This window comes from Aquarana catesbeiana, linkage group LG02 (genome assembly GCF_042186555.1).
Source record: "Aquarana catesbeiana isolate 2022-GZ linkage group LG02, ASM4218655v1, whole genome shotgun sequence".
Taxonomy (NCBI): Eukaryota; Metazoa; Chordata; class Amphibia; order Anura; family Ranidae; genus Aquarana; species Aquarana catesbeiana.
In genome coordinates this window covers 82,629,355-82,646,451 of record NC_133325.1, presented here as the reverse complement: position 1 = coordinate 82,646,451, position 17,097 = coordinate 82,629,355, and the positions used below count along the sequence as shown (strand labels likewise).

Genomic DNA, 17,097 nt, shown 5'->3' with positions numbered 1-17,097 from the left:
CAGGAGCAGGAGATATAGAAAACACCGTCTCTCTCTCTTGTACAGCAGGTGAAGGAGAGAGAGACAGTGCAGCAGCGCTGAATAGAAGACGGGAAATGCTAAGTTAACTAGCAGGTGATTGGTTGCTAGGTGGTCTTAGCAACCCATCATTAGCATTGTTAATATGAAAAATTAACTCCAGCAGTTCCCGCCCTCTGATCAGCGCTGGTGTGTCTCCCCCTCTGCATGAGTAAGGTAGGAAGGGGCAGAGCTGTGAAACATGCATGCAGGGATCCAGAGATGGGAGGGGGGGTGACTGTGTAACATGCAGGGGGTCCAAAGCTGGGGGGTGGCAGTGTAACATACAGGTGGTCCAAAGCTGGGGGGTGACTGTGTAACATACAGGTGGTCCAAAGCTGGGGTGGGTGACTGTGTAACATGCAGGGGGTCCAAAGCTGGGGGGTGGCTGTGTAACATGCAGGGGGTCCAAAGCTGGGGGGTGACTGTGTTATATTCAGGGGGTCCAAAACTGAGGGGTGGCGGTGTAACATGCAGGGGGTCCAAAGCTGGGGGGTGGATGTGTAACAAAAAGGGGGTCCAAAGCTGGGGGGGTGGATGTGTAACAAACAGGGGGTCCAAAGCTGGGGGGTGGGGTGGCTGTGTAACATACAGGGGGTCCAAAGCTGGGGGGTGGGGGTGGCTGTGTAACATGCAGGGGGTCAAAAGCTGGGGGGTGGTTGTGTAACATACAGGGGGTCCAAAGCTGGGGGGTGGGGGTGGCTGTGTAACAAACAGGGGGTCCAAAGCTGGGGGGGTGGCTGTGTAACATGCAGGGGGTCCAAAGCTGGGGGGGTGGCTGTGTAACATGCAGGAGGTCCAATGCTGGGGGGTTGTGTAATGTGTAGGGATCCAGAGCTGCAGGGTGGGGGAGGGCTGTGAAATGTAAAGGGGTCCAGAGATGCAGGGGGTTGTGTAATGTAAAAGGGTCCAGAGGTGCAGGGGGTTGTGTAATGTAAAGGGGTCAAGAGGTGCAGGGTGCTGTGTGATGTAAAGGGGTCCAGAGGTACAGGGGTTGTGTAACATAAAGGGGTCCAGAGGTGCAGGGTGCTGTGTGATGTAACGGGGTCCAAAGGTGCAGGGGGTTATATAACGTAAAGGGGTCCAGTGGTGCAGGGTGCTGTGTAATGTAAAGGGGTCCAGAGGTACAGGGGGTTGTGTAACATAAGTGGGTCCAGAGGTGCAGGGAGCTTTGTAATGTAAAGGGGTCCAGAGGTGCAGGGGGCTGTGTGATGTAAAGGGGTCCAGAGGTGCAGGGTGCTGTGTAATGTAAAGTGGTCTAGAGGTGCAGGGTGCTTTGTAATGTAAAAGGGTCCAGAGGTGCAGGGTGCTGTTTGATGTAAAGGGGTCCAGAGGTGCAGGATGCTGTGTAATGTAAATGGGTCCAGAGGTGCAGGGGATTGTGTAATGTAAAGGGTTCCAGAGGTGCAGGGTACTGTGTAATGTAAAGGGGTCCAGAGGTGCAGGGGGTTGTGTAATGAAAAGGGGTCCAGAGGTGCAGGGGTTTGTGTAATGTGAAGGGGTCTAGAGTTGCAGGGTGCTGTGTAATGTGTAGGGGTCCAGAGCTGCAGGGGGGACTGTGTAATGTAAAGGGGTCCAGTAGTGGAGAGGGGGTACAAAGTAGTGACAAAGAGATATTGGGGGAGGCAGAGGTATGCAGGGGGCACATTGGGGTGTTTTTACATTTTAAAGTTGGGGGGGTGCCAGATATAGGATCCGCCCTGGGTGCCAAATGCTCTAGGTACGCCCCTGCTGCAACCATGCAATTTTTCCTGAACCCAGTGTTTAATCTTTCTAATGTTGGATGCCAGATTTCACAGCTTCACTGCAGAATCTTCTCCTGCAGTTTCCATAATGAAAAAAGTAATATAGGTTGAAAGATGTGTCTGTAGAGGCAAAAAATAAAAAGCAAAATTATTGCTTTTCATTGTTCTGCACGTCAACATTTCTCCAGTTGAAACTTGAAATGAAAAGTTGCACGGTGCAGTGAAAAAAAATGCAGAAACGATGGGGAATGAAATGTTACCAAAAAATACCAGTCTCCAAATTAGAAAATGAAGATGTGCCTGTAAAGCAAAAAGTACATACCTCTCCCGTCTCCTGTGTTCTATAAAGTGCAAATGTTTTAAACAATCCTTACATCTACAAAAACCTCATAAACAGTCACACTGAGGATGTTAAAAAATTGGCCCTTAAAGGAAACCTAGGTTGCCATTGTTGGTTTAAAAATGTGCTAGTTGCTGGTTGTCATGATCAGTCTTGCAACATACATAATTGTACTAATTTGAATATAGTTTTAGTAAACTTGTCATAAACCTGGGCAGCTCAAACTGAGCATGTAACAAAAAATATAATACAAAATGCAGATGCACAGGTTATCTACATTCGCAAAAAAAGAAAAACAAAAAGCAAAAACCAAAGCAATCCGTTGATCAAGAAATATAGACAGTAAATAACATGGAAATTGTGACAGACAATTTTAATGCATGTTGTTGCAATGAAAATGTCTGAATACTGTAGACCTTTGAGACTTTTTAATGAATATTTTATTGCATTCATTGTTGCTTGATATCTCTCTTGGAGTTTAACCACTTGCCCACAGGACACTTACACCCCCTTCCTGACCAGGCCATTTTTCAGCTTTCAGCGCTGTCGCACTTTGAATGACAATTGTGCGGTCATGCTACACTGTAGCCAAATTTTTTATCATTTTCTTCACGCAAATAGAGCTTTCTTTTGGTGGTATTTAATCACTGCTGGGTTTTTATTTTTTACAAAAAAATGTTTTTTTACAATTTTTTCTGTCAGTACATTTTGTAACTAAGTAATTTTTTGCCTTTTCCGATGTGCACTGATGAGGGGGGACTGATGGGCACTGATAGGCTGAACTTGGTGGGCATTGATGAGGTGGCACTTATGGCACTGATGAGGCGGTACTTATGGGCACTGATGAGGTGGCACTGATGAGGAGGCACTAATATGCCACCCTTATGGGCACTGATAGGTGGAAGTGATATGTAGCACTGATGAGCACTGACAGGCGGCACTGGTGGGCACTGATAAGCGGCACTGGTGGGCACTGATAGGCGACACTGATAGGCGGTACTGATGGGCATTGATGGGCGACACTGATGGGCATTGATCGACAGCAGTGATGGGCATTGATGGGCAGCACTGATAGGCGGCACAGATTGCCAGCACTGACTGGCATCGCTAATGGGCATTGATTGGTGGCACTTGTGGTCAGTGGTGGGCAATGATTGCTGCCACTGGTGGGCACTGATTGCTGGGATTGGTGGGCAATGGTTGGCACTGATTGGTGACACTGTATTGCTATATTGTAATCAGGGCACTGATTACATTCCTAGATGTCCCCCTGTGTAGAGATGCCGCTGATCGGCTCTCCTCACCACACACTCTGTCAGTGTGAGGTGAGGAGAGCCGATTACCAGCATCTCCGTGTTTACATGTGACCGGCTGTGATTGGACACAGCCGATCACATGGTTAAAGAGCTGCGGAAGTGGCTCTTTGCAGAGATTGGGGTCCTAGCAACATGACGCGGCCGCGATCGCCGCGTGCCCCCCCGGGCGCGCAAAATCGGCCATTCTGGGACGCCGCCTTATGACGGCGTCCCAGAGCGAGAGCCGCACTGCCCTGCCGCCATTTGACGGTGGGCGGGTGGCAAGCAGTTAAGTAAAGTCCTCCTATAGAGTGGATTACAGAAAGCTATAAAATACAATTAAAATGTTGTACTTGTTAAACAAGTACAACATTCAGTTACTGTGTGATGCACAAACCTCATAAAGTAAGCAAAAAAGTCCTTTTTTTCCTGAATAAGCCAAATCTTCCTTCATTCGTGTCTCATACGATCCCCCTCCCACACACTACAGCTCGCAGTGGGAGGGTTTCAGCAATAAAGGCAGTGCTGTCAACACAGAAATGGGGGCAGGACCAGGTGCTGCCTTGTGCTTGTGAATCAACAGTGGCAATACTAATAGTGTAAGCAGACTCAGCCTACATGAGAGTAGCAACTCTGCTCTGAATGTAGGAGCAGTGCAGCATTGTTGCCACACTATCACAGGAAGCTGCATTAGGTGGACTTCTCTGGCAGGATAAACAATTTGTGGGACTTTGTGGACTATAATTATGTTCAACAGCACATATTTTTATTAGGAGGCCTTTTTTCTACTTAAAGGCAAACTCAGGTATCTACACGAGTAATTCTAAAAAATACATTAAAGCTGGATTCACACTTTTGTGATCCTTTCAATATGAAGGGGCTGCCAACACTCTGCAACAGACAAAAAAAAACCTAGCCCTTTTTTAATCAAACCTCAAGGGACAGCATATGCGGCATGGCTTGGGATCTGCTGTACAGTGCTTTTTTAGGTGGTAATCAAAATCTGTGGCACCGCAACACAGCGTAGTTGGCAAAATCAGTCAACGCATGTTAAAACATACATTTTTTAATGTGTGTTGCAGTAAGTTTGAATGATTTTTAATGAATTCACAATGAAATTAATTGTTTCCTAATATTTCCTTGGGGTTCAGTTTAAAAGAAGCTGAAAAGCCATTCTTCGTAGCTGAAAGATTTTGGCGCTTGATGTTCACCAGTGATGATGATGTCACAGCAATTATGCAATTTTAAAAGCCTTGCAGTATTTCACGCAATATGAATCTGTTAAATGACTGTGATTTTTTTATGTCTGTTCTTACAGAGAGTAACCTACTTACGAGACTCTACCGAAAAGAAGAAACCATTCAAGTGGTGGGAAATGGTTGCATAAGCAGTCCCCGCTTTCCTGCCAGTTACCCAAGAAACTTGCTCCTGACATGGATTCTGGACTCTGCAGAAAACACGAGGGTACAGCTCACATTTGATAGCCAGTTTGGATTAGAAGAACAAGAAAATGATGTTTGCAGGTGAGTGAACGTCCGAATTGGAAGCCTGGTATAACCACAGTTGACATTTCTGTTTATTATGCCTGCTAGCTAACTGAAATCAAACCTTGGCTTCATGGCATCCAGAGAAAACTCAGAGAGCGCATACAAACTAGATGTCACTGGTGAGAATAGATCCCAGTATCTTTAGTTTTTCATCAGTGTAATTTTCAACAGTGTACAGCAATCAAATGTTTATAACAGTTGAATTGCACTGACAGGCCAACCATATAGTTCACAAGCTGGTAAAAGGGTCCTTTGATTGTAAACCTTTGATCCTCTTTTAAAAATAACAAACATGTTATACTTACCTACTCTGCGCAATGGTTTTACACAGAGCAGCCCCAATCCTCCTTTTCTGTGCTCCCCTACCAGCACTCCTGGCTCCACCTCTTCAGTGGGTGCCCCCATAGGAAGCTGCTTCCTATGGAGGCACTCATGCAATCTCAATTCCAAACCACCCTATCTGTGTTTACAGGCACAGACAACGTGGCTTGGCCCCGCCACTTGCTCCCTCATCACAGAATTTGATTGACAGCAATGGCTCCCCCTGCTATCAATCTACCCAGTGTGGGGGGGGGGGGTCGAGCCACAGCTATCGTGCACAGTGCTGGATTGAGATTGGGCTCAGGTAAATATAAGTGGGTGCTGGGGGGGGATCCTGGACATAGAAGATGTTTTAACTTATTGCAGAGAGTGCATTAAGGTAAAAAGCCTTTAGAATCACTTTAATTTACTCCCTCCAGGAAGAGCCAGCAGTTCCACTAGTGCTGTTAAAACGTGATGGTGCTCAAACTATCAGTGCTGACTCCAACCTGGTGAATGACTGGGGCAGTGAGTTTGTCTTATATGAAAGACGCATGCCATAGCATCATTCCACCATGGCACTGCCTACAGCAGGGGTTATGGATAACTATAAGCTGGCTATACACCAGTAAATGTTCTTATGACCATTTGTATGAACATTCTCATCAGCACATTCAATGATATAGTAAATTGCATTCGAAAGGTCTTAAAAAAATGTTTGCTTTTAACATTCAATGCGGGAGTGAATGGACTTTTCAGAAAGAAAACCACATCCACTATTAGAAATGTGTTTGTTCGAAAGAAATATTCCACCCTGCTCCTATGAATCCAATAACAATTAAAAAATCAAATGAGTGTTCTAAGAATGAAAAATTTATTTTGAAATTCTGCTAGTGTATGGCCATCTTTATTAAACACTCTAATATTTCCAATAGCCCCTTGATTAATATGAGATAATTGGGTTAGTGGCAGCTCTGGTCCCATAGAGCCTTGGAGCGGGCCAGTTGCTTGGTAAGAAAGAATAAAGGTACTGCAAGATTAAAGAAGGTGGCACAATTATTATTTGGATAAGTAGAAGATACAAATAACGTGAAAGAACGCGGCAATGCGCTTGCTTCACCATTCCATACATTATGGCAACAGATCTCTAATATCACAGGCAACCCTGGTATAATAGCTCTTGACAATGTTGGCAGTACTTTAACATTATCTCTTCACTTGGGGGGGACACTCTGGCTTATTTTACCAGAGCAGCATCTGATGAAGGGGGTGGCTGACAGGCAGAACAATGGTGCAGACGCCTTTCGTAAAACTGAAAGGAGGGTCCTTGTCCCAACTGTCTAGAGTTCCCTAATAGAGAAGCTTGGTATGGTATTCCTGCATTTCCCTCCTCTACCAGAATCTCTCCTCAGCTCCTCTCCTGTCCCTACACTATCCACTTCGCAAATGCGCACCAACAGCAGTGGGATAGTACTATCGATTTACATATTTCAGGTACTTATATAGCGCCGTCAATTTACGCAGCACTTTACATATACATTTTAAATTCATGTCAGTCCCTACCCTCAAGGAGCTTACACTCTAAGGTCCCTAACTCACATTCATACATACACATACTAAGGGCCAATTTAGACAGGATCCAATTAACCTACCAGCATGTCTTTGGAGTTCGGAGGAAACCGGAGTACCCAGAGGAAACCTACATAGGCACAGGGAGACTGCTAGGCGAAAGTGCTATCCACTACACCACTGTGCTATTAGCATTGACCTCACTAAAGATGGCTGCAGAAGTCACCCAGGGTAGCAGCGTCCAATCGGACAGCTGCTCCTCTGATGACACTTATGGAGGCTTCAGAGGAACAAAGTTCCTCTTTACCTGCATTCCCTTCTTTTTTTTGTAATTTGGATAGATTAAGGAAGGGTTAGAATCTTTGAACCAGTAACTCTCTTTACTGCCATACAAAAGTGCTATCCACTACACCACTGTGCTATTAGCATTGACCTCATTAAAGATGGCTGCAGAGGTCACCCAGGGTAGCAGCGTCAAATCGGACAGATGCTCCTCTGATGACACTTATGGAGGCTTCAGGGGAACAAAGCTCCTCTTCACCTGCATTCCCTTCTTTTTTTTGTAATTTGGATAGATTAAGGAAGGGGTAGAATCTTGGTCTGTGTTCTTGTGAAGGAAATGTATCTTCTCTTTCTGTCCTGGTGACCATTGTCAGCAGTGGGGTGAGTTGTTATCAGAGGGCACATCTTCCTGGAAATATTTTCTCTCACTTTCTGCTGTATATCCACCTTGGCTCTCCTGTTTACCCCCTATGGACCAGACCATATTTTCACATTTCTGCTATGTGTCTGTTCATGAATCTATAACTTTGTAATTACTTATGATAAAGAATTGGTACATATATTGTTTTGTTTTTTTGGGGGGGGGGCAAACTTGTACACTCACTACTTTACATTGTAGCAAAGTGTCATTTCTTCAGTGTTGTCACATGAAAAGATATAATAAAATATGTACATAAATGTGAGGGGTGTACTCACTATTGTGAGTTACTGTATATTACTTCATCTCTCATTGGGATTAAAGGTATAATAGGCCGGCCTGGGGTTCCCCTTTAGCAGTGGTATTATAAACAGCAACGAGTAGCGTTTTTAGAGATCCATTCATTTATTGTCTGTTTCTGTGTGCATTTATATTATGTAACTATCATTTCAAACTGTAATTTAAGCGCTTTGGGGACTTTTTCAACTGAGTCTTGGCTGTTTATCCAGGATTTGGCTGACTAACGCCCTGTTACAGGACTCTTCTCTTGATTAAGTAAAATCTGAGAGAGCTAATCAATCTGCCTTGTGTCAATGTATTATTTAAAGGTATTAATAACAAATCTGAACCTAGAGTGTCAGAAGGGCTGGAAAGTTCACAGGGTCAAGGTGGCGCAGACAAACATGCAATTCTAAGCAACCCCCAAGGGGGCAGTGCTACATACATATAAGGAAGATTTTTTTTTTTTTTTACCTTCCAAAGGTATTACATTTTCTGTCTATCCAGTTCTGAGAATTACACCACTCTGCCACACGGCCCAGCCTGGAGATCTCTCTGCTGCAGGTTCATTAACAATTACAGGTTTTGTGGGTCCTCCAGTCCTTTTCTGGATGGTGAGAGGAGAAGTAGCACAGTGATGAGCTCATCTTTCTCACCCTGGTCACGCCTCCTGCTTCTTCCTTTCCCAGTCTCAGCTCTGCTGTACAGGGATTGCAGAAGGCTAATAACGAGTCAAATGGAGGTGTTTACACTGCTTGCATTTAAAAAAAATCTATTTTAATGATGTAGTAATAAATACAGGGACACATTAGTTTGTATCTTTTATATATGCCTGGAGTTCAGTGGTTCTGAATGTAAAAAGAAGAAAAAGAAAATCACGCCAAAACCAATATTCCCAGCTTTGTTTGAAATCGTATATAAAAAGTCTTGTGCCCTGTTACAGATAGCTCCTCTGTTTTAAAAAACTATACATCTTTTGAATCTAATCTCCTGAGGATTTCCAAGCCTGAGCAGTTCATGTTCCTGCAACCATCATTAAAAAATAACAAGCTTCTCTTGGGGCCTGTAACATCCTATCCGGTATAGCCAAACATAATTGTTTTTTTATATAGCTAAGGGTGTTTTGAGCCCTAGTTTATCTTCACTAAATTGTAGTTACTGTCCATAAAGGCTGGATTAGGACATGCCTATCATATACAGTATGTAAAAAATACCCATGTTCGAGCCACAATCGCCGGCCATGTTTTTCAGACACTATGAAAAATGTCTTGCTCATCATTATTTTATATACAGTGTATAACATTTTTAAACTGCATGCAGTAATGAATGCTTCTGAGTGGTGAAAAGTGAATAAACTTCCTTCATGTATCTTTATATTATTGTATGTTCAATAAACTTTTTTGACAAGGAAAACTGAATAAGCTTCAAAAAGTTTTGGCAAATATTACATGGTTAAATGGAAAATTGGAATACAAGTTTTCTTATACACTACTAAAGGCTCTTATTAGTCATATTTATGAAAAAAAGCTACATGACACTACATCTAAAATTTTACACAACATTCTCATCATAGTTTATAAGGCTGGAACCTGTCAGGAGAGGACCTATGAGAACACAGCATTGATTGGGAGACTTTGGGGTTGATTTACTAAAGGAAAATAGACTGTGCAGTTACTCAAGAGTAAATTATGTAAAGCTTCACTTTGCAAAGAGTACCCAATCAAGTGCAAGGAAAATTTAAAAAACACATTTTTTCTTGCACATGATTGGATGATGGAAGTCAGCAGAGTTTCTGCTCATTTATTTATCTCTGGAGCAACTGCAAAGTGCACAGTCAATAAGACACATAGGGGTTGATTTACTAAAGGGAAAAAGACTGTGCACTTTCCAAAGTGCAGTTGCACTAGTCTAGAGCTTAGTAAATGAGTAGAGGCTCTGCTGATGTCCACCATCCAATCATGTTCAAGCAAAAATTCTGTTTTTTTTATGTTCCTTGCACATGAGTGGGTACTCTTTGCAAAGTGAAGCCTTACCTCATTTACTAAGCTCTGGAGCAACTGCACTTTGCAAGGTGCACAGTCTTTTTGCCTTTAGTAAATCAACCCCATAGAACATAGCTCCCACCTTTCTCTGATTTGGATCAATGTCCCTCTGTCCCTCTTTCCTCATTATTTGTCCCTCATTTTGGTCTGATCTATATAGCTGTATATAAAATGCACTTTTTATCTTTCAAAAAGTGTTTCCCAATGCTAAACCTTTCTTCCAAATTCTAAATTGCTGCATTAGTACATTTTGAAAGCCAATATAAAGGAATGGTAGTGGTAAAAAAAAAAAAGCCCTTGTGGATTTATTAACCTTTTTCTTGGGTTAACGCTCCTTTAAGGGGGTGTGGCTGGGGGCATGTCCCATGCCTACATACGTTTGCTGGTAGGTGTCCCTCATTCCCTTCTCAAAATGTTGGGAGGTATGCATAGAGCCATGGCTTGGCCCTGCCCCTGCTCTCCCTCCATTGGCTCACTGGCTGTGATTGAGAGCAGTGGGAACCAATGGGCTCCCACTGCTGTCTCAGCCAATGAGGAGGGAGAGTCCTGGGATCGTTGGATTGGAAGGAGCCCAGGTAAGGATTGGGGGGGGGGGGGGGCACTGCACGCAGAATGTTTTTTACCTTCATGGATAGATTGCACGAAGGTAAAAAACCTTCAACATTTAAAACCACTTTAATGCTTTCCTGGACCCATATAGTCTTGCTACAGCTGTAACAGAAAAAAGTTTGATGACCTATTTTTTTGCCTAAACATAGGCCCCATTCACACGCCTGTAAAAAAAAAAAACACATTTACAACAGTTTTTTTTATTTACAGATCTGAATGCAGATGCATTGTTTTCAATAGCGGCATTAACACAGGTGTGTAAAAATGCACTGCCTTCAGATCTGTAACACAAAATTCAAAAATCTGCATCAGAGGACATACAGTATGTATACACGTATACCATTGAAACCACATTCCTTGCCTTAAAGTGGAACTGCAGTCTGCTCACATAATTTGTAATAAAAATATCTTTGCCATTCTGAAGCTTCCCTCCAACCACTTTGCATATTATTTTATATATACTGTGATTCTGTACTTGCCAAATATGCTGCAGAAATCTCCCTCCACTGAGTCTGGCTGCAGCCATTTTAACTATGGGCATCTGAAGCTGCTGCCTGTTCACTTCCTGGATTTACACAGATACACAGAGGCACACAGACATACACACACATAATTTCAGACACACACATACACATACACACACATATATACAGACAAACACACGCATATACAGACAGACACATTCACACCTCTGCTTACCTGCTAATTTCTCCTCTGTGGATGAATACACATAGATCTCTGAAGTCTCCTGTTATCTCCGCCCTCATCCAGCCCCCTCAAGCTCTGCAGCTCTGATTGGCCCTCTTATCTCTCCTCCCCCCACCCTTCCTGGCAAACTCTCACAAAAGTAAGAGAGAGAGCTGTGCATGATGTCATAATCCTAGGCTAATGACCAGACAAGAAACAGGAAGTGGGCTGTATAAGGTATTTACTGGCAGAAAAAAAAAATGTTTTTCTATCCAAAGTTAAAACAACAAGGGCAGAAGATTTAATAGATGGAAAGATGAAAAAATGACTGAAGGTCCGCTTTGGTGATCTGTAAATTTCTTACCATTATGATATGACCATGTGACTGAGGCCTTGGGTTTTAAAGTGTTAGTGGAAAAGTTAAATGTTAGCTAATGCCGTGTACACACGGGCGGACTTTTCGACTGGACTGGTCCGACTGACCGAATCTGGTGGACAATCCGACCGTGTGTGGGCTTCATCGGACCTGCAGCGGACTTTTTCGGTCAAAAATCTGACGGACTTTAGATTTAGAACATGTTTCAAATCTTCCCGACGGACTCGAGTCCTGTCGAAAAATCCGCTCGTCTGTATGCTAGTCCGATGGACAAAAACCCACGCTAGGGCAACTATTGGCTACTGGCTATCAACTTCCTTATTTTAGTCCGGTCGTACGTCATCACATACGAATCCATCGGACTTTGGTGTGATCGTGTGTAGGCAAGTCCGTTCGTTCAAAAGTCCGTCAAAAGTCAGTCAAAAGCTCCGCCCGTGTGTACGCGGCATAAGAGTTCTTCTATGGTAAATCATTGCTGGAGTTGTGTTACAGGTTAGATCACAGTATCTTAACCAGTGTCCCATTGGAACCCTAGATTTTCTTCCAAGGTTGTTAGGGGTTCCTTGAATAATGAGAAATTTCTGCTTCTCAGATAAATTCCCACTGATACTATGGATCTTTTTAGCTATCTGTAATTCTTTCTAATGTGCACAAGTTTAAGGAGCGTTCTTCCCACTGACCATCACACTATTGTATTATGAGTTGTAGATACAGTATTTTTTAGCAGGGGTTCCCTGAAACCAGAAAGTTATTGCAAGGGTTCCTCTCTGTTGAAAAGGTTGAGGAAGGCTTGGTTAGATGCTACACAGAGTACAAAGCTGTTCACATTTTATTTATTTTTGTTTTCGGTGATGAAGCCCAGTGCCAAAAACAAGCGTTCCAGGCTCCTAGCACTGTACTCATTTTTCTAATACAATTTTTTGTGCCCGAAAAGCATTTTTATGTATATAATGTTAGCTAGTCTGAAAAAGTAAGCTTTGCATGTCACAGCCATATAAGCATTAGGTGAAGATCTCCTTTCTATAGTCCTGGGGGGGGGGGGGGGGGTAAATATCCAATAGGGGATAGAATGATGCAGTACCATCAAACACGAAGTTGGTTTTTAAAGTTAAAGTTTAATATTTGGGACTATGTTCTGCAGACCATGTGCAGCCAAGCACTTGGAGCGTTAGAGGATATTACTCAGCCCAATTAAAATGTAAGAACTTTAACCTCACACTACACATTTTCAGCTCATAAATCAATTTAATTGGCCATTTCTTTTGTAGCAATGCAGATTATACTGTAGCATGTGGAATGGTGCTGTAAAAAATATGACCACATATTGTATATCGCTACTATTTCTGTGTTTCAGAGAAATTGTATTATGGCCCTTTGAGGTATCTGGACAAAATTCTTCAAAGAAATGTGTATGTAATGAATAAAAAGTCTAACAAAAAGCAAAATTGGGTACATAAAACAAACAAAATAAAGCAGCGCTACATAAAAATACCATAACATCAATGCTTGTGTCAGTGCAGGAATGAAAGTGGTATTAAAGTAAAAGTTGGTGATAAATTCCTCAGTCCATATATAGTGAAAAAAGTCAGTCTGGAAAAAAGTCCCATTCACTTATGTTTAAGGATATTCTACCACCATCAACTCCGCTTGTGAGAAAAATCGGGGGACAAATCACCCCTATAGGAAATACGCTTACCAGACTGAGCTGGAAAATAGACATCAATGGTCACAGGTGTCAGTTAATGAATGGGTATTTTCCATCTCATACTGCGGCTCAGAAGTTAGATCTTTACACTGATACTCTCATGCAAAAGCAAAAAGAAACATCCATAGCATAATTCCGTTTAAAATGCTTTAATTACAACTTCCCAACCCCCTCTTAAGTAATGCACTTACAATGTAAACATAAAATCGAGCAATAAATCACATTGACATCATCCATGTCCGTGCAGGATCACATACCAGGCGGCATCTCCTACCTCGCTCTGCAACGCTCACTAGCAAGTGCCCATCCCGTCCCAATCAGCGTGATGACGTCACTATTGGCAGTCGCTTGACCCAACACTGACGCGTTTCGTCATCAACGACATCATCTGAGGGTGTTATTGCTCGATTTTATGTTTACATTGCAAGTGCAATACTTAAGAGTGGGTTTGGAAGTTGTGATTAAAGCATTTTAAACGGAATTATGCTATGGATATTTCTTTTTGTTTTTGCATGAGAGTATCAGTGTAAAGATCTAACTTCTGAGCCACAGTATGGGATGGAGAATACCCATTCATTAACTGACACCTGTGACCATTGATGCCTATTTTCCAGCTCAGTCTGGTAAGCGTATTTCCTGTAGGGGTGATTTGTCCCCCGATTTTTCTCACGAGTGGAGGTGATGGTGGTAGAATATCCTTGAACATAAGTGAATGGGACTTTTTTCCAGATGGGACTTTTTTCACTATATATGGACTGAGGAATTTATCACCAACTTTTACTTTAATACCACTTTCATTCCTGCACTGGCACATGCATTGATGTTATGGTATTTTTATGTAGCGCTGCCTTATTTTGTTTGTTTTATGTACCCATATTGTTTGTCAGGTGAACAGTAGCAGCTACAGCCTTAATTGGTTTTGTTTGTGAGGGAGGTGTATTATAGTGCACCTACCAGTGATTCATCTCACTTAATTCATGAGCGCTTAGATTTAGGGAGGGCCAGTATTTTGTTTTTTTCAAAAAGCAAAATTGCAAGTACAAAGTTCCTTAACCACTTCAATACCAGGCACTTAGACACCTTCCCGCCCAGCCCAATTTTCACCTTTCAGCGCTGTTGCAATTTGAATGACAATTGCGCGGTCATGCTACACTGTACCCAAACAAATTTTTTATCATTTTGTTCCCACAAATAGAGCTTTCTTTTGGTGGTATTTGATCACCTCTGCGGTTTTTATTTTTTGCGCAACAAATAAAAAAAGACTGAAAACTTCGAAAAAAAACAAGTTTTTCTTTGTTTCTGTTAAATTTTTTTGTAAATAAGTACGCTTTCTCCTTCAATAATGGGCGCTGATACGGCGGCACAGATGGGCACTGATACGGCGGCACTGATGGGCACCGATGAGGTGGCACCAATGAGGTGGCACTGATGAGGTGGCACTAACGGGCACTGATGATGGGCACTGATAGGCGGCACTGATGGGCACTGATAGGTGGCACTGATGGGCACTGATAGGTGGCACTGGTATGCGGCACTGATGGGCACTCATAGGTGGCAACGATGGGCACTCATAGGCGGCACTGATGGGCACTCGTAGGTGACATTGATTGGTATATATGGGTGGTACTGATGGGTACGTATGTGTGGCACTGATGTGTGGCACTGATGGGCACTGATAGGTGGGCACTGATGGGCACAGATGGGCACTGATGGGCAATGACAGGTGGCACAGATGGGCAATGACAGGTGGCACAGATGGGCAATGACAGGTGGCACAGATGGGCAATGACAGGTGGCACTGATAGAGCATTGCTGGGCAGATCTGGGCATATCATGGACATAATAGTGCCAATCAATGCCCATTTGTGGGCACTGATTGGCACAGATTGGGCACATGTGGATGGCCATGGGGTACATACCTGGCCATCCACGTTGCCCCTTCCCTGGTGGTCCTAGTGGCATCCCTGGTAGTCCAGTGGAGTGATCTGAGGGGGGGCTGCGCTGATAAACAATCAGCGCAGACCCCCCCTGCCAGGAGAACCGCCGATCGGCTCTCCTCTACTTGCGTCTGTCAGACGCGAGTGAGGAAGAGCCAATCAACGGCTCTTCCTATTGACAGCGTGATCAGCCGTGATTGGACACGGCTGATCACGTGGTAAAGAGCCTCCGCCGGAGGCTTTTTACCAAGATCAGTGTAGCGGTGTGTCAGACTGACACACCGCTCCACCGATCGCCGCGATGCGCGCCCCCGGGGGCGCGCTGCGGCATGTTATCCTGCTGGACGTCATATGACGTCCAGTCAGGATAACACAACCACTTCCCGGACGTCAATCCGCTATAGGGCGGGCGGGAAGTGGTTAAAGGCTAAGTTCACCTTTTTTTTTTTCTAAATTACAGCTTCCCTATGTACCAAAATAGCATTAGTGTACTTCTTTTGCAAAAAATCAAAGCTTTCCATTAATTCTACATACACTTATTTTATAAAAGGAAAGTGTAGTGCTAATATGATGTCAGATATACTAGACAACAAATAATGTGACTACTGGTGCAGTGCAGTACCCCATGTATAAAGGAACTCGGTGATATCAAAATACTGTATAGCAAGATAATGTGATTAAATTGCCAGTACAGTGACTTCAAATGTTGATAGCAAAAAATTATATGTAATGAGATCAAAAAAACTCATATAATCACATAAGTCAAAGTAAACTGTCAAATGGTTGAAATTGATAGCTGTATAGTAAAACAAAATAAGTGAAGCAAAAATATATGTGCATTCATGGAAAAACATCAAAGTCCTTATATGACGACATGGTGACTTGAAAAAACTTGGTGCAGACAATTTGTCAGTAGATAATCCACCACCGATATATATATATATATATATATATATATATATATATATATATATATATATAAGGCTTACCAGAAAAGTTGAACCCAAATAGGCATAAGCCTAATGAGTCAGTAAGGCTTGTAGTGTAATACACCCAGGGGGATCATTCGGCACAAACGATATCCAATGGAAGGGAGAGACTTCTATGGTCCTTCACAGTACTTTTCAAATGGATGCCCACCGAAGGGATAATGACCAGAGGATATATCAGAGAATTTTCCTCCCGGGTATATATTTATAAGAAGAAGAAGGAATAGGCCACATAGTGTAATTTCGTTATGGATAAGACATTTAGTTGTATATAAAAAAGGGAACACTCACATTATATGAAGAGAAAAAGCGCTTTGCAATATTGGTAAAAGGTGACGCAGTGGCATCAGCAGAGCCCGTCCCGACGCGTTTCATCTAATAAGACATCATCTGGGGTCTTCACTTCACTTATTTTGTTTTACTATACAGGCATACCCCACTTTTAAGTACACAATGGGGTTTATTTACTAAAGCTGGAAAGTGCAAAATCAGGCTCACTTCTGCATAGAAACCAATGAGCTTCTATCCTTGGCTTGTTCAATTAAGCTTTGGTAATAAAACCTGGAAGCTCATTGGTTTCTATGCAGAAGTGAGCACTTTCCAGCTTTAGTAAATAAACCCCATTGTGTACTTAAAATGGGGTATGCGTGTATAGCTATCAATTTCAACCATTTGATAGTTTACTTTGACTTATGTGATTATATGGGTTTTTTTTATCTCATTATATATAATTTTTTGCTATCAACATTTGAAGTCACTGTACTGGCGATTTAATCTATGTATTTGTCTACTTTCCAAAAAGGGGTCATTTGGGGGATATTTGTACTGTCCTGGCATTTTAGGGCCTCAAGAAATTAGGTCATCGGTACATCAGGATTGATCAATTTAATATAAAAGACTAAATAATATACACTGATTTG

At 42.7% G+C, this 17,097-nt stretch overlaps 1 protein-coding gene across 1 annotated transcript in view; it reads left to right on the top strand.

Annotated features, from left to right (window-relative positions):
* The window catches only part of PDGFD (platelet derived growth factor D), a 392,123-nt gene that overhangs the window by 147,602 nt on the left and 227,424 nt on the right, over window positions 1-17,097 (top strand). The window contains exon 2 of the mRNA XM_073613110.1: window positions 4,756-4,960. Within this exon, the coding sequence (XP_073469211.1) occupies window positions 4,756-4,960 (205 nt within the window). The remainder of the gene's footprint in view (window positions 1-4,755; window positions 4,961-17,097) is intronic.